General features: G+C 35.4%; 1 protein-coding gene across 1 annotated transcript in view; it reads left to right on the forward strand.

Moving 5' to 3' along the window:
* LOC142335116 (conserved oligomeric Golgi complex subunit 1-like) overlaps positions 1 to 18,740 on the forward strand; it is a 28,213-nt gene that overhangs the window by 4,136 nt on the left and 5,337 nt on the right. The window contains exons 6-13 of the mRNA XM_075383475.1: positions 1,617 to 1,909; positions 2,347 to 2,586; positions 3,117 to 3,188; positions 5,822 to 5,890; positions 6,253 to 6,312; positions 13,866 to 14,001; positions 14,294 to 14,371; positions 16,728 to 17,555. Of these exons, the coding sequence (XP_075239590.1) occupies positions 1,617 to 1,909; positions 2,347 to 2,586; positions 3,117 to 3,188; positions 5,822 to 5,890; positions 6,253 to 6,312; positions 13,866 to 14,001; positions 14,294 to 14,371; positions 16,728 to 17,555 (1,776 nt within the window). The remainder of the gene's footprint in view (positions 1 to 1,616; positions 1,910 to 2,346; positions 2,587 to 3,116; positions 3,189 to 5,821; positions 5,891 to 6,252; positions 6,313 to 13,865; positions 14,002 to 14,293; positions 14,372 to 16,727; positions 17,556 to 18,740) is intronic.

Consider the following 18,740-nt stretch of genomic DNA (forward strand, 5'->3'; position numbering starts at 1 on the left):
TCTATACAGTAGTATGGATATCTATACAGGAGTATAGATATATAATTTTATGCTAAATAAGGAGTTTTTTCAATTTGATTTTTAACTTCCAAAAATTAAGAACAAGTCTTCTTGTTTTTTTCTTGTTTTTCTTGTTGCCCTTATTCTCCGAATTGTAGCATGTATCAGTCTATCTTTTTCCTTAGACCTACAGTTCTTTTCAGCTGTGCCTTAATCAGTTGTTGAAAGTATTAATTTTAGCCTTTTTCTTAGAAATTTTTTTGCTTGCAATTGATTTCATTTGACAGTGCGGCACTGAGAATTTGCTTGAAATGCCTTTTGGGTGATAATTACTCTCTACGAATAGTACTGGGGTCTTTGATTTTTGCCTCTTTTTGCCTAATTGTTGGCTGTTTTTGATTAATTGTTTTCCTGTATATCCTGTTTATTTTGTCTTCTCGGTGATTAATCTGAAAATTTTTCAACTAGTTTTTTTGCGATTTTTGACACGTTGTATTGTTTTATTGCATTTGTTGGAAATTGAATTAAAGCCTCATGACTTTAGGTTCTTTTTACTACAAAGGATACAGGTTTCTTTTGTTACAAAGTTCTCTCTTTCAATGCAATTTGACCATAAGTTGAGAAATGTACACATTTTTTCCTCAAATATAGAGATGTTTGTAAGCTCATTGAGGCTTGGCTGATGTTTCGTTGTTAGATAACTAGTTTTCATTGCATGAAACAATGTTTGTTGCATGTGTGCTTGTACATGAAAAATAAATTGAGTTTTCCGAAATCTTTGTTTATTTAGCCGATTTTTTCGTTGTTTGACTTAAGGTTGCTGTTTTCTCTGCATTGATGCGTTCTGCATGAAGATATTAGCTATTTCAGAAACCAGTTCTTTCGGTGGATACGACTTTGAGTCGTTTCCGGAATTCTTCCGGCTATGTTTTTTATTTCGTCGTCAAGATTTTTGGTACGACCATATGACGTCAGAACGCTTCAAAAAATTTGCTTTTTGCTCATTCGTTCATGCAATTTTAACTGAATTGCGTGCGTGACGTTATTTCTCATTCCTAGTGGAGCGAGTTTTTTGTTCATTTGCGTGATTGAAGTTTTTGGTCACACGTGACTTATCTCTCTCTCAAAAATGACTTCATTTCGAAATTGACTTTTCTTTGATTCAAAGAAATAAGGTCAAGTGAATATGTATGTGTCTCTCTAAATGAAGGTTATTTGAGAGCAACTTAATAGTGGCAGCATTAAGTTATACAGATTTCTAATCAAAATATAACATCTCATCCTTCAATGAATAGAGTAATTTTTTGGTCTGTCTTTTTTAATGTTTTTTCAGACTGCAGATCTACAAAGCTATTGCGGCTATTTTCTGGCATTCTGCCAGTTATGTTTTGATTTTCGCGAAGTAATTTTGTTTTGGTCTAAATAAATTCCAAATATTACAACTTTAACAATTGCCGAGTTTTTGCACCAGAGTTTGTAGAAATTTGCGTGGAACTTTATAAGCTTGGTTGTTCTTGTAGTTTGGTATATGCGTTGGTGACACTCAATTGAAACTAACATTCGTTGAAAATGGTGTGATGGACATTATTGGGTAATTAAAGACTATCTTTATGCAGAAACTGCTGAAAAAGAGCGTGCTAGAACAATGGAACTCGGAAGCAAAGATTCTTCTAGAAGAAAGAATAGTTCCTTTGATTGACACCGTCAATGTCAGCTATAAACTGTCACCAAATGGACCAGCCTTGAATGAAGTGGACATGCCGACTCATGTATGGAATGAGGAGCTGAATTTTGTGGTCCATTCATCGGAACAACAGAGCAAGGATGCCGCAAAGACCTCGGAACCGGATTCTTTGTGGAAACTGAGTGGACGATCGGCTGCTCAAGCAGAGACTCCCGCAGTGGTCAGGTAAATATGACAATGACGAAGCTTGTTTTAAGTTTATCAAAACTAATGTAACTAAATTGATCCTTGCCGTTTTTACCCCCCAGACCCTTTATGCGGCCAGAGGTAATGCGTTATGCACCTCTAGTTATGAACCACGTGACAGTATATAGTAAATCATTATATGCTTATATATTACGCTTAGTGGCGCTATTAAAGTGCATGGCAAATGGAGGGATGGGGGTAGGAGGGTCTTCCAAGGGTACTGAGGTCTGGACTGAACAACAAGTAAAACAAAAAGAATTAATAATTGAAGATAATTATGAAAGTTCTACGAAGCTTGCCGTTATTTTGAAGCAAGGATTTAAAAAACATGTGTAGATTTTAAATAATCATTCAACTCGGATTTTGTGTTGAAGTCGTGGCTGATTTTGTGACGTTTATTTGTGTGCCTGTTCCAGTGTATGTCGCAAAATAGACGAAATAGTGGAAGCATTGTGTGAAAGTGGATCAGAATTCTTCAGAACAGCTTCAGTCTCACTTCATTCGGGTGTGTTTAATGACACCAGTGGTGGTCTATCTCCAGCCGCTGTGTATGGTAGTGGTCGTTCTGTGAATTCATCAGAGAAAGAGAGTGGAGAGAAGAGCAAAACAGCTATGGAAGAAATGAATCAACAGATAACTGTTATACTCCTGCAAAAGTAATATTACAATTTCATATTCACAAATACTTATTATACTCATTAGTATACTAATTATACTTAAGATATTCACAATGTACATTCACAATATACGTATTATACTCATTATTATACTTATTATATTGACGGTATACATTCACAATATACTGGCCCACGTCAAAATTACAGATAGAATTTTTGTGAAACAGAAGGAAAAGTGTCCGGAAAAATTTGAACCATTATAACAAAACTATTAATTATACTTATTGTATAATTAATACAACAAAACTTATTATAATTATAACAAAACTATTAATTATACATTATTATACTTTATTAATTGACGGTATACATTCACAATATACTGGCCCACGTCAAAATTACAGATAGAATTTTTGTGAAACAGAAGGAAAAGTGTCCGGAAAAATTTGAACCATTATAACAAAACTATTAATCAAATTATCCGTGCTAAGATTTAGCTGATTGATTGTCATAGCAAAGAAGGATCAAAGTTTGAGTTGATGTTTTTTTTCAGTCAAAGATTTTTTCAGACTAGTCAATTTCTTCGCTGACATGAACAGTGCTGACCAATCAGAGAATGAGACAAAAGGAGATATATCGAGGTAAGAAAATGGAGCAAAATTTTGTAAATCCATTTTATATTTTTGGATATTTGCCCTTAAATTGTGTGCAGAAGCTGAGTTCATTAACATTGTTTAATTGCTCTCGAACGAAATTTGACGCAGTTATTTTAAATATGTGCCTTTTTTATACAAAGTTTTTGCTTGCCGTTTTCTGGAACCTTCTTTCGATTTCGCTTCCCGGGGAACTTCATCAAGGTTGAATCCTTAATTTTTTTGAGTGATTTGAAGTGCGTGCTTTCAGAAATTAAGTCCGTTGCTAAATTGAAATGTGATTGATGAACATACCTAGCCCGTCTAGCTCAGAGGTTAATGTCCCCAACTCTTATCTGAAACCCTTCCCAGCCAGAAGTTTTTGCATCATAAAAGTTTCTCTAGCCTATGCTCCCTTCTAAATTGTTTCCGAGAGCAATTAACCCAACTTTAGTCTTTGTTTAGTCGTTCGCGATTAATTAGCCCAACTTTAGGCTGTATATGTTCAGTCGTTCTAGAACAATTCGCCCAAATTTAATTTGTTTTCGTTTTATTTTCAGCATCTGATTATTGGAAACTTTAATTGAAGAAGAAGAAGAAATAGTTTCTCATTAAAAGAATTAACATCAAATAATTACAAAAAAATACACACAGAGAGAGGACAGATAACGGAGCAATAATGCTCACTAGAGTTCTGCCCTAAGGAACATCATAAATTACTAATACTTAGCGTTTGCGATTATCAAGGTATGAGCTTAATTCATTATAAACAAATAATGGAAAAAATATGACAATGAATGAAATTGAAGAAACTTAGTAAAACTAATTTTAAACATGAGAACTACAAATTTAACAGGAAAAAGCCGCCAGCACTTGGAACCAGTAAGAGGAACCAAGCGCTGCCTCGCTTTGTTGAAAATTTGTAAAATTTTGAAAATTTTGTAAAACAACTAAACTTTTTTTCATTCATTTCTAAAAAAAACTTCGTCTGAAAACATATTTTAGAATTGGAATTTTGACATTTTTACCCCAGAAATGAAACCTCCGCACTTGCAAAGCTATTGTCGCAACAATTTTGTGTTGAATTCTGGGCTACTGCTATTATAAAATAAAATCGACAAGTTCCCTGTTACCTTATTTGTAATTATCCCGTGTTTTATAAGCAAAGCCCTGGAAATTAGATTGATTCAATAATATTCGTTGGCAGAAAATATCATTAGCTACGAATAAATTAATATTTAGCTCCTCTGTAAGAAAGAGATCGTCTTTGAAACAGTGTATTTTTTTATGGAACAATTAAAAGAGATTTCTCTGACTGTCTTGTTGTACGCAGCGGCGACCTATACTGATAATTACTATTTAAATATTCTTAACAATGCAAACCAGAAACTGATCTTAATACGAACTTAAGAAGTTCATAGGCATAAAGCTGATGAATAGTCAAAATTCTATTTGAATCCAAGAGTGTTTGGACATTCTCGTCGTTTTTCATGAAATAAATCAGTCTAATTATCTTCTTTTGCAGAATTAAAAGAGGGTTCAGCAAATTTTTTGACGTTGATCTGTAGATGAGCAAACCATATTGAATGAGTGGCTTCATATTCGTTTGATAGCAGCGTAGTAAAAGCTTCCTAGGAACATAATGTCTTAACTTACTTTTTATTCCACCTTGCACTCAACTTTTTGCGTACTTAAGCGATATGATAATCAAACTTAAACCTATTGTCTATATTTACACCAATATACTTAACACAAGATGAAGGTTGAAGGGATAAGGCACTAAACTTAAGCAACTTAGTGGAACTGGAGGCTGTTTTAAAGTTTAAACACTTTTTTTATCATTTAGAGATAAAAGATAATTATTCTTTGATGTAGATAACTGCCTAATTCAGTTCAACAGATGGAATGGAATTAGACAATTGTCTAATTCGATTTGATTGGTTGAAAAAGAGGAAACAAGTTTTTGAATTTGGATCAATTTTTGTCGGGAAACTGACTGCCCTTGTTATTTTCTACAATTTGCACGAAAAACATCTAATTAATAGCCGCACAGCGATAGCTGGGGCTATTATTGGCCTTCTCATGTTTTTCTTTTAATTTTGTCAAGATTTTTGTTACGACCATATGACGTCACAGCAACTTTTTGTTCATTCGTTCATGCAATTTCAACTGAAACGCGTGTGTGACGTCATTTTTCGCTTTTAGTGGAGCGAGTTTTTTGTTCAGTTGCGTGATTAAATTCTGGTCACACATGACTTACCTCACTCTCAAAAATGACTTCCTCACTTTGAAATTGACTTTTTTTACTTTAATTCAATGAGATAAGGTCAAGTGAATGTGTCACTCTAAATGAAGGTTATTTAAGAGCAGCTGATAGAGGCAGCAATAACTTGTACAGATTTTTAATCAAAATATAACATCTCAGCCTTAAAAAAAGACTATTTTTTAGTCTGTCTTTTTTTACTGTTTTTTAGACTGCAGATCTACAAAGCTATTGCGGCTATTTTTTTTTGGCAATCTGGCAGCTATGTTGATCCAGTGGTTGGTCACTCCTAAAAATTTCCACATTGAGCAAAATCTAAATTTAACCGCCTTGTGAAAATTTGTACCGTATCTACGACTATTGTGTACGATTGTTTCAGTTATGAAGTGCAACTGCGTCTATTCAGTTACCTACTGTGCAATGCCAATTGCTTACGTCACTTTGAGAGGTCAGTTTGAACAAATTTTGTGTTTTGTAATCAAAGCTTCTTGCCAATTACATGAGATCTATGACTAGTTTGACTGTTGATTTGTAAATAAATAATTGTAGTTGGAGAAATATGAAGAAATTTTGTCGTGATAAATTTGTATTCTGAGTGCTATGAATTCTTCCACCTCCAGGGAGAGCGTAATTTTAAAAGAATAATTGGAAGTTTGATACCTAGTACAGAGATGTATGTAATTTCTATGCTCTCTCGTTACAGAAGAAATTCTGGTTGAGATAGAAAGAAGCTGTTATATTAAATAGCCGTTATGCTCACTGAACCAGACTTTTTGTCTTATGGCTTCATTAAAATCGTTCCTGTTTTAGAAATGAGATGACGTCAGAGTGTTTTGTCCAATTGGAGAAGCTGATGGGCAGCCTTCACAGGTTAGAGGGGCTCCACTATTTACTTGAGCTACTGTAAATATTTGATGCATATGAGGAAATTATTGCATACATAAAAAGTTTTTCTCAAATTTCTCCAAGCTCTTGAACTAATTGTCGGCTCAGCTAAAATTTGGAATAAATAATATTGTATTCAGGTGGTCAAACGCATGCATAAAAACAGCAAAGAGGCTCGTAGATCTGTGCTTCCCGACAGGTAGTGCTGACCTTCCAAACGCTCCCCTAAGCTGAGTGTAGTTACATTGCGTTGGTCTTGGGTTTTTTTCACGAACTAAGGCGAGCATCCGAACCGAAGGATATGATGAATCGGTTTTTTATAGTCAAAGTTGGCGTTATTATTGATTAAGTCAAATTGGAGATGTGAAATTTTTTGTAACTGATCAAATTTGAAAAGCGAAGAGAGTTGTTGCTTTTTATACTACGTTTTTCACAAGAGAGAAATATAGTTGTGAAAAATTGTACTGAGTGCGACCAAATTGCAGCTAAATTTTGAAATGAACTTAAAAATATTTTTCAACTTATAGCGTCTTGATTGCGGATCCGATTGTTTTCAGTAGTAATGATCGTTTCTGTCTAATGATAGGCTTTGCTGACATAATATCGAAAGTCCGAAAGCAGTTATTATAAGCGTATTGGTCATATGCAAAATTTTTCCTTGACCTGTTTGACTTCGAGTGACTTTACACCCCTGACTTTTTCGTTTTGCGTGATCTAAATTTCTCTCTTATTCACCAGAAATCAGAAGCTGAGCTCAAATGGCGACAGTTCACTAATAAAGATCAAATGAAAAAAAAAATGGGCCGAAATTGGTGTAATTTTTTTCATTTCAAATTCTATTAGTTGTTATAGTGGTATTATAATGTGAAAATTAGGTTCCGCCTTTTTCGTTTTTTGAATATTTGCAAATTAGTTTTTTTACACTTCATGCGCTTTCTCCTAAGTGGTGATATTCATCTAAATCCGGGTCCCTTTTCTCACATTCGTGAATTGGACATGCTGATAGACATAGTTACAAAGGATTGCAAAAATCTAAACATTTGCCTCTTCAATGCACGCAGTTTAATAAAAACAAATATGACCTTTTCACTGATTTTTTTAACAAATTTAACTCAAAACACAATAGTGATCCTAACTGAAAATTGGTTGAATGAAACGGATATTTATCCAGAGAATTTGTTTGAGTCCGAAGCACAAATTTCAAAATCAATATCATCAAAGACAGGAGTAATGAAGGGTGGGGGTGTTGCCATCTGGGTTCCTAGGGACATATCTTCAAAACAGCGAAATGATCTAAATGTACTCAATAAAAGCTTTTTTGAATCCTTATGAGTAGAAATATCTGGGCTATTGGTTAGCAAAATCCTAATTAATGCTTTGTTTTGTCCAAATAAAAACTTGGAAAACTATTTCATCGACGAATTAACTTCAGAAAATTCCTCGTCGTACTCAATCACTGACGAAGTGTTGCTTTTTGGCGATTATAATCTCAATTATTTCAACAAAAGAGAATCCACTTTATTGGACGAATTTGCAAGTAATTCTGGACTTACTTTTTCAAAAACAGAAAAACCAACACGAGCCACCAGCCAAGGCGTAACACTAATCGATCATGGGTTTTCCAGCAAAAACCATATTCAAGAGGTTCAGATTTTTCCCCATCAGTTGAAATGGATCACTTGATTGTTTTGTAACCTACCAATTTTCTTGTTGAACCTAAAAACAGGAAGCAAAGTTTTATCAGTAGAAACAAAAGAAAGTTCGATGCAATTAAATTTAGTCTTGATCCTTCAAATCAGGACTGGAGTAACTTATTTCAATGTGAAGATGGAAATAGCATGTACAATGTTTTCATAAACGTTTTCACTACTACTCTAGCGTTTCACGCCCCACTTATAAAAAGCTTTCAACCAGAAAAAAACTGCTGAAAAACCATTGCTAACAAAAGAACAGAGAGATCACGAAAAAACATAGACTTTCTGATATCTGGAATAAGAACCCATCTGAGCAAGCGCATACCATTTTTAAATATCAGAGACGTTTGGTTAATAGGCGTTTAAAAACAGCCCAAAACGAGTTATGCAAACAATTTTTCAGTGAACTACCAACAAGTAAAGAACAATGAAGTTTCATCAAAAAAAGAATTGGCAAAGAAAGGGAGTGTTTCGTTATAGATAAACTAGTCGATCGTGAAAAAGAAGTAAAAAATGAACTTGATATTGCAAATTGTCTCAATAGAAGTTTTCAAAAATTAGGCTTATACAATGGACAATATGTGAGCGCTCCAACTATTTCTTGCATAGAAGTTAGGGAAAAGTTTTGCTCCAGAACAGTCACATTGAAGGAACTCTGTGATGCCATTGATTCACTGGACAAAAAGTCTCCAGGTCCAGGCGTTTTTAATGCTTGGGCAATCAAGGCAGCAAAGTTTGTAATCCGAACCCATTTGCAGTTTGTTTTCAACACATGCATTAGTCAAAATACTTTCCCTGAAAATTTGAAACTTGCTTTCATTAGTCCGGTCTACAAAAAAGGGAATATAAAAATTTGTGAGAACTGTAGGCCTATCTCAATTACTCCAATGTTTGCAAAACTCTTTGAGTGTATACTTCTCAATCAGGTTAACGATTTTATACAAAAAGAAAAAATTTTGAACGGTACACAGTTTGGATTTCAAAAACATATGTCTTTTACAGATGCTGTTTTTCACTTAATCGAAGTATTACAAGAAAACTATGATAACTTAAAAATTTCACTGGCTGTTTTTATTGATCTAGTTGAAGCATTTAATTCAATATCGCACGAAATTTTTCTCAAAAAGATTGAAGCCTACGGTTTTTCAGAAAGTTCAGTTGATTTGTTTGCTTCATTTCTTAAAAACAGACAGCAGTGTGTTAAGATAAATGATATTTACTCAGAATGGTTGGAAACAAATCATGGTGTTCCACAGGGTACGGTTTTAGGGCTACTAATTTTTCTTCTCTACATTAATGATTTTCGAGAAAAGGTACAAGGAAACTTCGACGTAATTCAATTTGCTGATGAGACAAGTTTCTGTTTTAGCAGAAACAATGTCAGCGAACTGGAAAAATGTGTTTCTGAAGTACTGGAGAAAACAGATAATTATCTAAAGCAAAACAAATTAACCATGAATATCGGTAAAACTGAACTTCTCTGCGTCCCAAAAGAAAATGAAAATTTTGATCCAATAGTTTTTCGGGGACAAGAAATTAAGCCACAAAATCACTGCAGATAATTGGGTATAATGACTGATTCTAAAGTAAACTTTCATGTACAACTCAACAAAGTCCTGTCAAATACGGCCACAGCGATTAGATCCATATACCTTATACGTTATCAGTTACCTCTAAAATCACGATTGATGCTATTCAAATCCCTAGTCCTTTCTCTTTTAACTTTCAGTGCTCTATTTTTTCAGAACTTGAATTTCTCTGCAATCCAGCGAATTAATCGACAAATCAATTGGGGAATTAAAGTTTGCTATATGAAAAAAAAGTTCGAGAGATCTTGAGATCTCTTAGTAAAATCTGACATTTTACTTGCAGAACTTTTAATAAGCCAGTTGAGTGTTTCAAATCTTAGGAATGATATTTCATTATTTAAATCAGACGGCACTGAGTTTTTTTAAGTGGTAATGTCTTAGTAAGAAAAAACAACAGAACTGAACAGCTAATTTTCCGAAGGTCGAGCAGTCGATCATTACAAAAAGGAAGCATCCAGAAATGGAATAAACTTCCGCGTGAAGTCCGGACTATCAGATCACGCTCACAGTTTAAACGCTTGTTAAAACAGCATCTGCTCCAACAATTCAAACTTGTACCGTTGGAAAGGAACTTGGTGGCTTCAAAAGTTATTTTTACCTATAAAAAAAGGGAACCACTAATTTTGATTTTTAACATTGTACTAATTTTGTATATAACATTTTAAACTTGTAATATTTAACCCCTGGGTTATATTTTCAATTTACTTGTTTTTTAAAAAAATAATAATAACCTCTAATGACGTCATTTGAAGCCCCCTTGAGAATTTGGTTATCCTCCCACCCTCACGACTGAAAGAGGTTGCAATAATTTTGAGCTCCCACTTTGGGGACCCGTGCGTTGTTTGAGCCAAATTCCTCTCTGATTCCCAATTTCAAGCAGCTCAGCTTAATTGGCGTTGTTTTAATGGTAAAAGTCCAATAAAGTGAGCCGAATTTCTTTTCTTTTTTGCATAGAGAGACGTGGCTCCCTGTGCTTTCTGAATGACTTTTGCTGGCTCTAATTTCAAAATAAAGCTAGAAAAAATCCCACCCCTGCCACCGTCACCACTACCAATTCGCCCCCGTGCAATGCGTCTAGCTCTGATGAGGTATAGCTGGCTACTACCAAAGCAAATCCGTCGCCAGTTGTTTTATGTGAAATCGGCCGATCTTAGGTGATTTTGTTCGTTTTTAGGGTAGCCGAGAAACAGCTCCGACGCCCTCCTAGTCGCTGCTTTTCTCAGTTGAATTCACATTTTCCCCATTGTTTCTTATTATCAAAGTCATCAAGTTTCCTATGACTGTTTTAAGAGAAATCCAGATTTTTTTCGACAATGAAATTGGAGAGCCGCTTATCAATATTACAAGTGCTTCCGAAAGATGCCACTCTTGACTTTATTCAATGAGTATTTTTGGGACAGCACAGAAAAACGGGAGTAGCATTTTTTCCGTCCTTGATTATACGAGATTGGGGATCTTTTTCGTTTGTGCCCCCCAGTTTAGTGGGCGCATATTGTTTGGACCCCCCAGACGTACGTGCCATATTTTTACATGATGATTAATAGCCGCACTCATCTTCTCAGCCCGCTATTATAGCTCTCCTATTTTTTTTACAATTCAAAGAATTTGGATTGTATTGGGGCGCTGTCTTTTTTACGACTCGAAGAGGAGTATTGGAGAAGTCCTTTTTTTAATCAATTTTATTGGAGTGATTTTTGAAGCGGGAAATGAAACGCGTGAAAAAATTTGGAGTGATTTTGGTGCTGAACAAAAGTGGAGAGAGGAGCAAAAAGAGAGTGGTTTTTGTTCATGCCGCTGTTTTTGAGAGAGCGAGAAATTGATGTGTGAAAAAAATTTTCTCTAAGCGAGCGAAATTTTTTTGTTCACGTGCGGCATGTTAAAGCAGTTTTTTTTAATTTACTTTGGTTAAGAGGTTTGGTTATGATTTTGTTTTAATTTTAGGCCGGTTTCGGTAGTGCTTTGAAGGTTTGCGGAATTTCATGTGAATTTTATGATAATTCGGAGGTTTTTAATGTTTTGGGGCTGATTTTCGGGCTAATTATTTGCGTTTTTTTGACGATTATTTTGTTTTGCTGGCTCAAATGGGTATTGAAGAAACCCATTCTACTTGAGCAAATTTATGATAACAATTGGTTACAGTTTTGTGGGTAAAATCATTTTTTTGTTGAGAAATATGACAAAAAAATGGCGAAAATGGGAACTATTTTTCATAATTTTTTGCAGTTTTTCGTTTTTTTCTGGTTTTAGCTAAGTTTCTTAGCCTATTATGACTTGCCTATTGTTTTGCGAGCAACTGGATACCCTATTGGTTGATGGGAATTTTTCTTTGGATTTATATGCTTTTGAAATTAAAAAAAATTGATAACTTTTTCCAGTTTTTCAGTGAAAGTTGTTTTTAAGAGCTTTCTTTTCATTATTTAGCCTAAAGTATTTTTTTTCAAAATTCACTTAAGAGGTTTTTGTAAGTATTAGTTGTTTTGGTGAAGTTATTTTGCGGAGATAGTTTTTTCGGGATCTCAATTTATAACAAAATTTGATCAGATTTTTTTATCATATTAACTGATTTGATTTTATTGTCTTTACTTTTTTGTTTCATGGTTTTGTTTTAAGATAATCATAAATTAGTGAAGGCACGTTTTGTTTGATGAGTACTTGGATGGCGTTTAAATGGATTTTCACTTCGAGTCGTTTCCGGAACTCTTCCGGCTATGTTTTTTTTAACATCTGTTCACATATATTTCATGATTTTTGAAGTCAAATTGGAGTGGTGATTTTGGTCACGCCGAAACAGGAAGCGGAGCGAAAAAGCGAGTAGTTTTGCGGCGTGAAATTTTTTCGCTCTAAATTTAAAGTAGAGTGAGAAAACGGTGTTTGAACACAAATTCGGTTTCTCGGTAGTGGTGTTTTGTTCACATGCGGCAATTTCACTCTGATTTTTACTGTTTTTTTTCGATTTTTTGGATCGGATTTTTTTCTAAACAGTTTTCCCAATCCATTCACAGCTCATTATGGACCTAGTTTTTTATTAGAATCATAATTACATATCTCACTAGTGGTTTTTTGTTCTCCCTAGCTGCATTGATTTTCTGTTTTTTTTTTTCATCTGATTTTTTTTTTGAAATGGTTTTCCCAATTCACTCATGGTCCGTTCCAGGTCTGGTTGTTTGTTAAGTCAATGAAAATTCTTTGAATTGTACGTCAGGACTTGTCCTGCTATGTTTTTTTACTTCGTTGAATAAAAAATGTTTCGCTTTACCTCATTTTGCCGCTTTTTCAACATTTTGCGTGATAACTTTTTGACTTCTCTAGGCTAGTTTCTCTCTTCTCTCATTCTGCTAAAAGTGATTTTGAACATCAGTTGCTCAGCAAAGCAATTCAAAATGAACAGAGTCAGTATAAAAAATTGAAGTCAGAAGTAGAAACGGGATAAACCCATAAAGCCCGATTTTAGATGCCCGCTATTTGAACGTCGTTCCTAAAAGTCTTAGTTACTTCTCTCTAATGCTTATTGGTATTGATAGTAGCCCCTGTAGCTTCTCTCTAAGAAACAAAAGTACGTTATGTTCAACTTCGAAATGCCATCAAAATAAATCGGACTTAAAAAATGTTTTTGTACAAAAATCTTTTTTTTTTCAATATCTATTCTTTCAATCCCAATCATGCTTATTGGAATCAACGGCGGCTATTTTCCGGCAATCTGCCGGGTATGTTTTGCTATGTAATAGCATGTGCTCTGTAACTGGGGGGCACAAACGGAAAAGATCGAGGTCGTTGTTATCCTTACCGTTAAGTCTACACTTGCACCTGCGACAATATCAATAAGTGTTAACTTCATCTTTTTTCGTTTGTTTAATTGCTCTCAAACGGAGTTTGTCGCAATTAGATTAGTCCCTTGGTCTTGGGGCAATTTTTGGCTTGAGGCGATTTTTTGGTCTACGTCTAATCGAGCGATTTTTTGATGTGACGCATTTTACTTTTCATCCTCAAAAATGGGATATACATGTAACAACCGGAGGGCATTAAGGGCTCTTAGAGCCTGACGCCTTACTGGCCTCTAAGAATGCGATTCACTGAAACTGTTTTGAGGAGACAATTTCATGGTATGAATGGCGGTTCTTAATCTTAAAAGTTCCCCTCAGCCCCCCCCCCCCCCCCCCCCCCCCGTCAACCCTCCTCCACCTGGCGATTTGGAACCCCATCTTGCCCTCCTAACCCTACGCACTTCGCCTGACGTTATTTGGTTGTTTTTATGTAGGAAGTGGTTGGATAAACTGTGTAAAGAGGTTCTATCTTGTCTGAATAAGAGTGTCATTTCTACCCCTCTTAGTCAAGAACAAGAAGGGACTGCTGACCAACATATCAAACAACAACATGCTCAGCTGCTGGCAGCCGTAAGTTACGACCTAATGGAAATTTTCAAAATGGTTTGCAAAAAGAATTGTTGTGGGTCATAACAATGATTAAGGAATAAAAGTATAACGGTAGTCTGTTAACTTTGTTGCGCAGAAAAAAATTAAAATCACATTTCAAAATATTTTTGTCAAATAAATCATCAATTGTTTCAATAGGAATCAAAGTTAAGTGTTAACTCACCAAAAACGACAAAACTGATTCAGGGTTTTTGGAGAGAGGGGGATCTTGGTTTTGAAAATGATTCGTGAGATGTAAACTTGTGTGTTTTAGTGTTGGGAGCAGGTTGACATTGAGGAAGAGTCTGAAGATGGTACTCCAATTGTCACAAAACTACCAATTCCTATCAAGGTTATCATGAATATTTCTTTTCAATTTAGTGTTTCTTATGAAGGCTTGTACAATGGCATGATTATTAATAGCCGCCCTCATCTTATCAGCCGGCTATTATAGCGCTCCTATTTTTTACAATTTAAAGAGTTTGAATTGTATTGGGGCGCTGTCTTTTTTTAAGATCATGATTTTCATGATTTTTGAAGTCAAATTGGAATAGTGATTTTGGTCACGCCGAAACAGGAAGCGGAGCGAAAAAGCGAGTAGTTTTGCGGCGTGAAATTTTTTCGCTCTAAATTTAAAGTAGAGTGAGAAAACGGTGTTTGAACAAAAATTCGCTTTCTCGTTGGTGTTTTTTTTGTTCACATGCGCCAATTTAACTTTGATTTTTACTGTTTTTTTCGATTTTTTGGATCGGATTTTTTTCTAAATGGTTTTTCCAATCCATTCATAGTCCGTTCTAGGTCTAGTTTTCTGTTTAGTCAATTAGAATTCTTTGAATTGTACGTCAGGACTTGTCCTGCTATTAATTTTTTTTACTTCGTCAAACTTTTTTTTCGCTTCACCCATTTTGCCGCTTTTTCGACATTTTGCGCGAAATCTTTTTGACTTCTCTAGGCTAGTTTCACTCTTCTGTCATGCTGCTCAAAGTCCTTTAAAATAACAGCTGCTCAGCAAAGCAATTCAAAATGAAGAGAGTCTGTATAAAAAAATCAAAGTCAGAAATAGAAACGGGATAAACCCATAAAGCCATTTTTTAGATGCCCGGTACTTGAACTTTGTTCTCATAAGTTTTAGTTACTATCTATAATGCTTATTGGTATTGATACTAGACCCTGTAGCCTCTCACTGAGAGACAAGAGTATGTTCAATTACGAAATGACATCAAAATAAATCGCACTTAAAAATGTTTTTATACAAAAATCAATTTTTGTTGATATTTTCTGTTCTTTCAATCCCAATAGAGTTATGGGAATCAACGGCGGCTATTTTCCGGCCATCTGCCGGGTATGTTTTGAATTGCACTGAAAACCTTGCCTTTTCGACTCACTCGCATTATGTCAAACTGATTGTCAGACTGCAGTCCTAATCAATATCATGAAACTGGTGAGAATTTTCTGTATCGTCAATCGTTTATCACCCCAGTATATCACTATTTTTGGATAGGAGTTACCCGATTCAGTCACGCGTGATAAAATTAATTTCGCTTGTGAGATTTGTGAAGCAATTAATTGAGGGAGACGGAATCCTCGAAAGTATTTCTTATTATGGGGCATGTCGGGGGTCCTCTCCATTGTAGCCCCATTGTTATCATTATTGTATAATTATGCTAACATGGGGAGTTTTCATAATCATCATTGACTGTTGTTTGTAAAAGAAGTGCAGTACACATCCGTCCATATATTGAAATTTCAAAAAATGGTTGGCTCACGTTTGTTTCGCTTCATCCCGTTTTCCGCATTAATTTATATGGTCGCCACAGCTCAATAGTAATGGTAATAATTAATGAAAACCAGGTCAAGGGTGAGCTTGGTACATGAATTAAAAGAAAAAACACTAATATCAGCTCTGAAATGAGTTTGACATTATAATGGTCAATATTTAGTTAAAATTCGAAAACAAGGAGTTGGTATTCTGATAAATTTTAAGGCGTCAAAAAAGCTTTTCATTTTAAGGCCGCAAGTCATACGGTGAAGTGTGTAGAACTTCATTTGAAATATGTTTGCGATAACTGAACTCCTTAGGTTTAAAAACATTGCAATTTTTCTATTAATTTGTATCACTTCTTTAAGACTGCACGGTGTTTCCCTTGTCTGCTTATTAAACCCATAATAGCAACGCAGTAAGCACGTTTTTAGAAACAGTAAACAAGATACTCAAGTTTCTCGCAGACAATTTCTGGTTGCATCAAAGGTTTTCTATTTCGGCGAACAAAATATTAGTGCCAGCCATAACAAAAATTCTGACAGGGTAATACTGACTGAGTGGCGGACTTAAAGTCGAACTTGCTTCTAGATTGTATTTTGAGTACCCTGTTTTCAGTTTCATTTGAGCTTACATTTAGAATTTAGAAGTAAAGATCTGACGTAATGCAGGATTCCTAAAGTAAAAACAAAGTATCTATTTGAGCTCCAGGGCAAGAAATTGTAACAGTCATTCAGACTGACTGAAAACTAAGTAATCGCCCAGTAAAGTTTGTTTATTAATTGGTTTTGAAATAGACAAAATTCTTTAGGCCTGTGTCTGTAACTCTATTGTGGAAGACAATTAGCACTGCGTGGGTAATGATATATTTTAGAAATCCTCAAGATGAGTTTGAGTGAAACTAAAAGTCAATTTAAAATAACTTCTGAACAATTATGTAACTGTTTAGGCCTCGTACGCAGTGCACGACATGCTGTTCATACTGACAAATGCCCTGAACAGAGTGACACCTCTGGTGACGTCAGAATACATTCACAGACAGCAGAGGGCATACACTAATAGTGCAAATACCAGTCGAACTGGTGCTCAATCGAAGACGGCCTTAGAGAACAACTACAACGCAAAACCCTTTTTAATAGCAACTGAAATAAACGAGAACTTGTGTCGAGATGTAAGGCAAATTCTAAACGATAAATTGGTTCAATTCTACGAAGACACGCTATACAACGAAGTATCGTCAGAAGTTAAAAATACGAAGTTGATGATTCAAATTATTTACGACATCAAATTGCTATCAGCCTTGTTATCCAATGCCAACGAATCATATTCATCAGGTTCTGGTATGGGTCTAAATTATGCCAATAATAAAATGTTATCATCAGTTGTGTCGAGATACGAACAGCATGTGGACCCCTTTGACTACGATGTGTACACCCAGCATTTAAGTGACAAACTGTCCCTGGAGATAAACCAAAGCCAGCACTTGTATGGGTTCCTTCTGGCACCCTCGGGTGGGGTGGCATCGAAAGCCCTCAGCTTGTCGGGAGCGGCTCTCCAAGGATCTTCTTCAGGAAAAGCGACGACTTATCACAATTTGTGTCAGTTGGTTCAGAACCCTATCAAGTTTCAACCTCTGTCAGTTCCTCACAGTGCTGCGTCTTTTGGCCTCAAGAGGACAAATGCGTCTTCTAGTCTTCTGCAAGGTGGTAGTGGGAATGGGAATACAGGTGCTGTTGGGGTGTCTGGACAGTCTGTAGCTGCTGCCGGTACGCCGGAGGTGAGATTTGATTGCTAACAACAACACACATCTTTTGCTTGCAAAGAAAATGTACTTGAAATTTTTCAGCTGCCTAGGTAGACAAAAACTCGAGTTCAAGTTTCGAATGCTATTTAAAAGTTTTGTCAAATAGAAAGAGTACTTCTAGAAGTATACATCATGGATTTTTCATAATTATTCATATAAGATATGGCAGGCTTTAGCTACTCTATTGTTGCCATGATGTTATGTGAGTTGTTTCAGATGTATTGACATTTAAGTAATTAACCTTCTGCTTCAAACGTGAAAAAATTGACTGAAAAATAAATGTTTGTCTGAAAAATAAATGATTACACTTCATTGTAGATATTATGAGAAAATGAAGTTTTGTAAATCCGGAACGTACTCTTCGGTGTTTTGACACCTCATTTGTGAATCTCAAGTTAACGAGATTGAACTAAAAGTGCTGATCAGGTGCATGTGCAATAAGGCAGATGGACGTGTTTAAAGACGATGTTATCATGTATTAATGCTCACAAAACGATGTTTTAAAATTGATTTTCGTTGACAGCTACGAAACAGTGGTTCAGCGTTTGTACGCTTGGGTTCATTTTATTAATGCTTCTGAATGTTGTTTTTGGGCTGAGAGATCTTTCAACCTGTTCCTTATTATAGCTGTGAAGCTGAGCGTAGCTAGATTGTGGAGATCTTGGTTTTTAATTGCTCTTGAACGAGCTGCAAATTTTCGCTTGACAATTTTGACTTTTCGAGTGACTTTTACGCCCTTGACTTTTTGCGTTTCGCGTGATCTAAAATTCCTTCTCAATCACAATTTCAAGCAGCTGACCTCAATTGGCGGCAATTTAATACTAAAAGTCAAATGAAAAGTGCGCCAAAACTGGTGTCATTTTTTTACTTTAAATCTTAATAGTGGTATATGTTAACCTCTAATGTGGTTATTTGAAGCCCACTATTGAACTTCTTAGTCACATTTAGGCCCCCCCTCCGACTGAAGCAGGCTGCAATTGATTAGAGCTCCCACTAGTCGTTCGAGAGCAATTCTTCCGACGTTTAGTCGGTTATGTTTCTTTTTGTTTCGTCGTCTGACGCTCATTTTTCGTTTTACTTTTCTTCGCGCAGCAACTTTGTTGCAACAAAAGAGCAATTTTATTGATCCTTTCATGTCCCTATTTCACGGCTCTTTTT

This window comes from Convolutriloba macropyga, chromosome 1 (assembly GCF_964194025.1).
Source record: "Convolutriloba macropyga chromosome 1, txConMacr16.3, whole genome shotgun sequence".
In the NCBI taxonomy this organism is placed as follows: Eukaryota; Metazoa; Xenacoelomorpha; order Acoela; family Convolutidae; genus Convolutriloba; species Convolutriloba macropyga.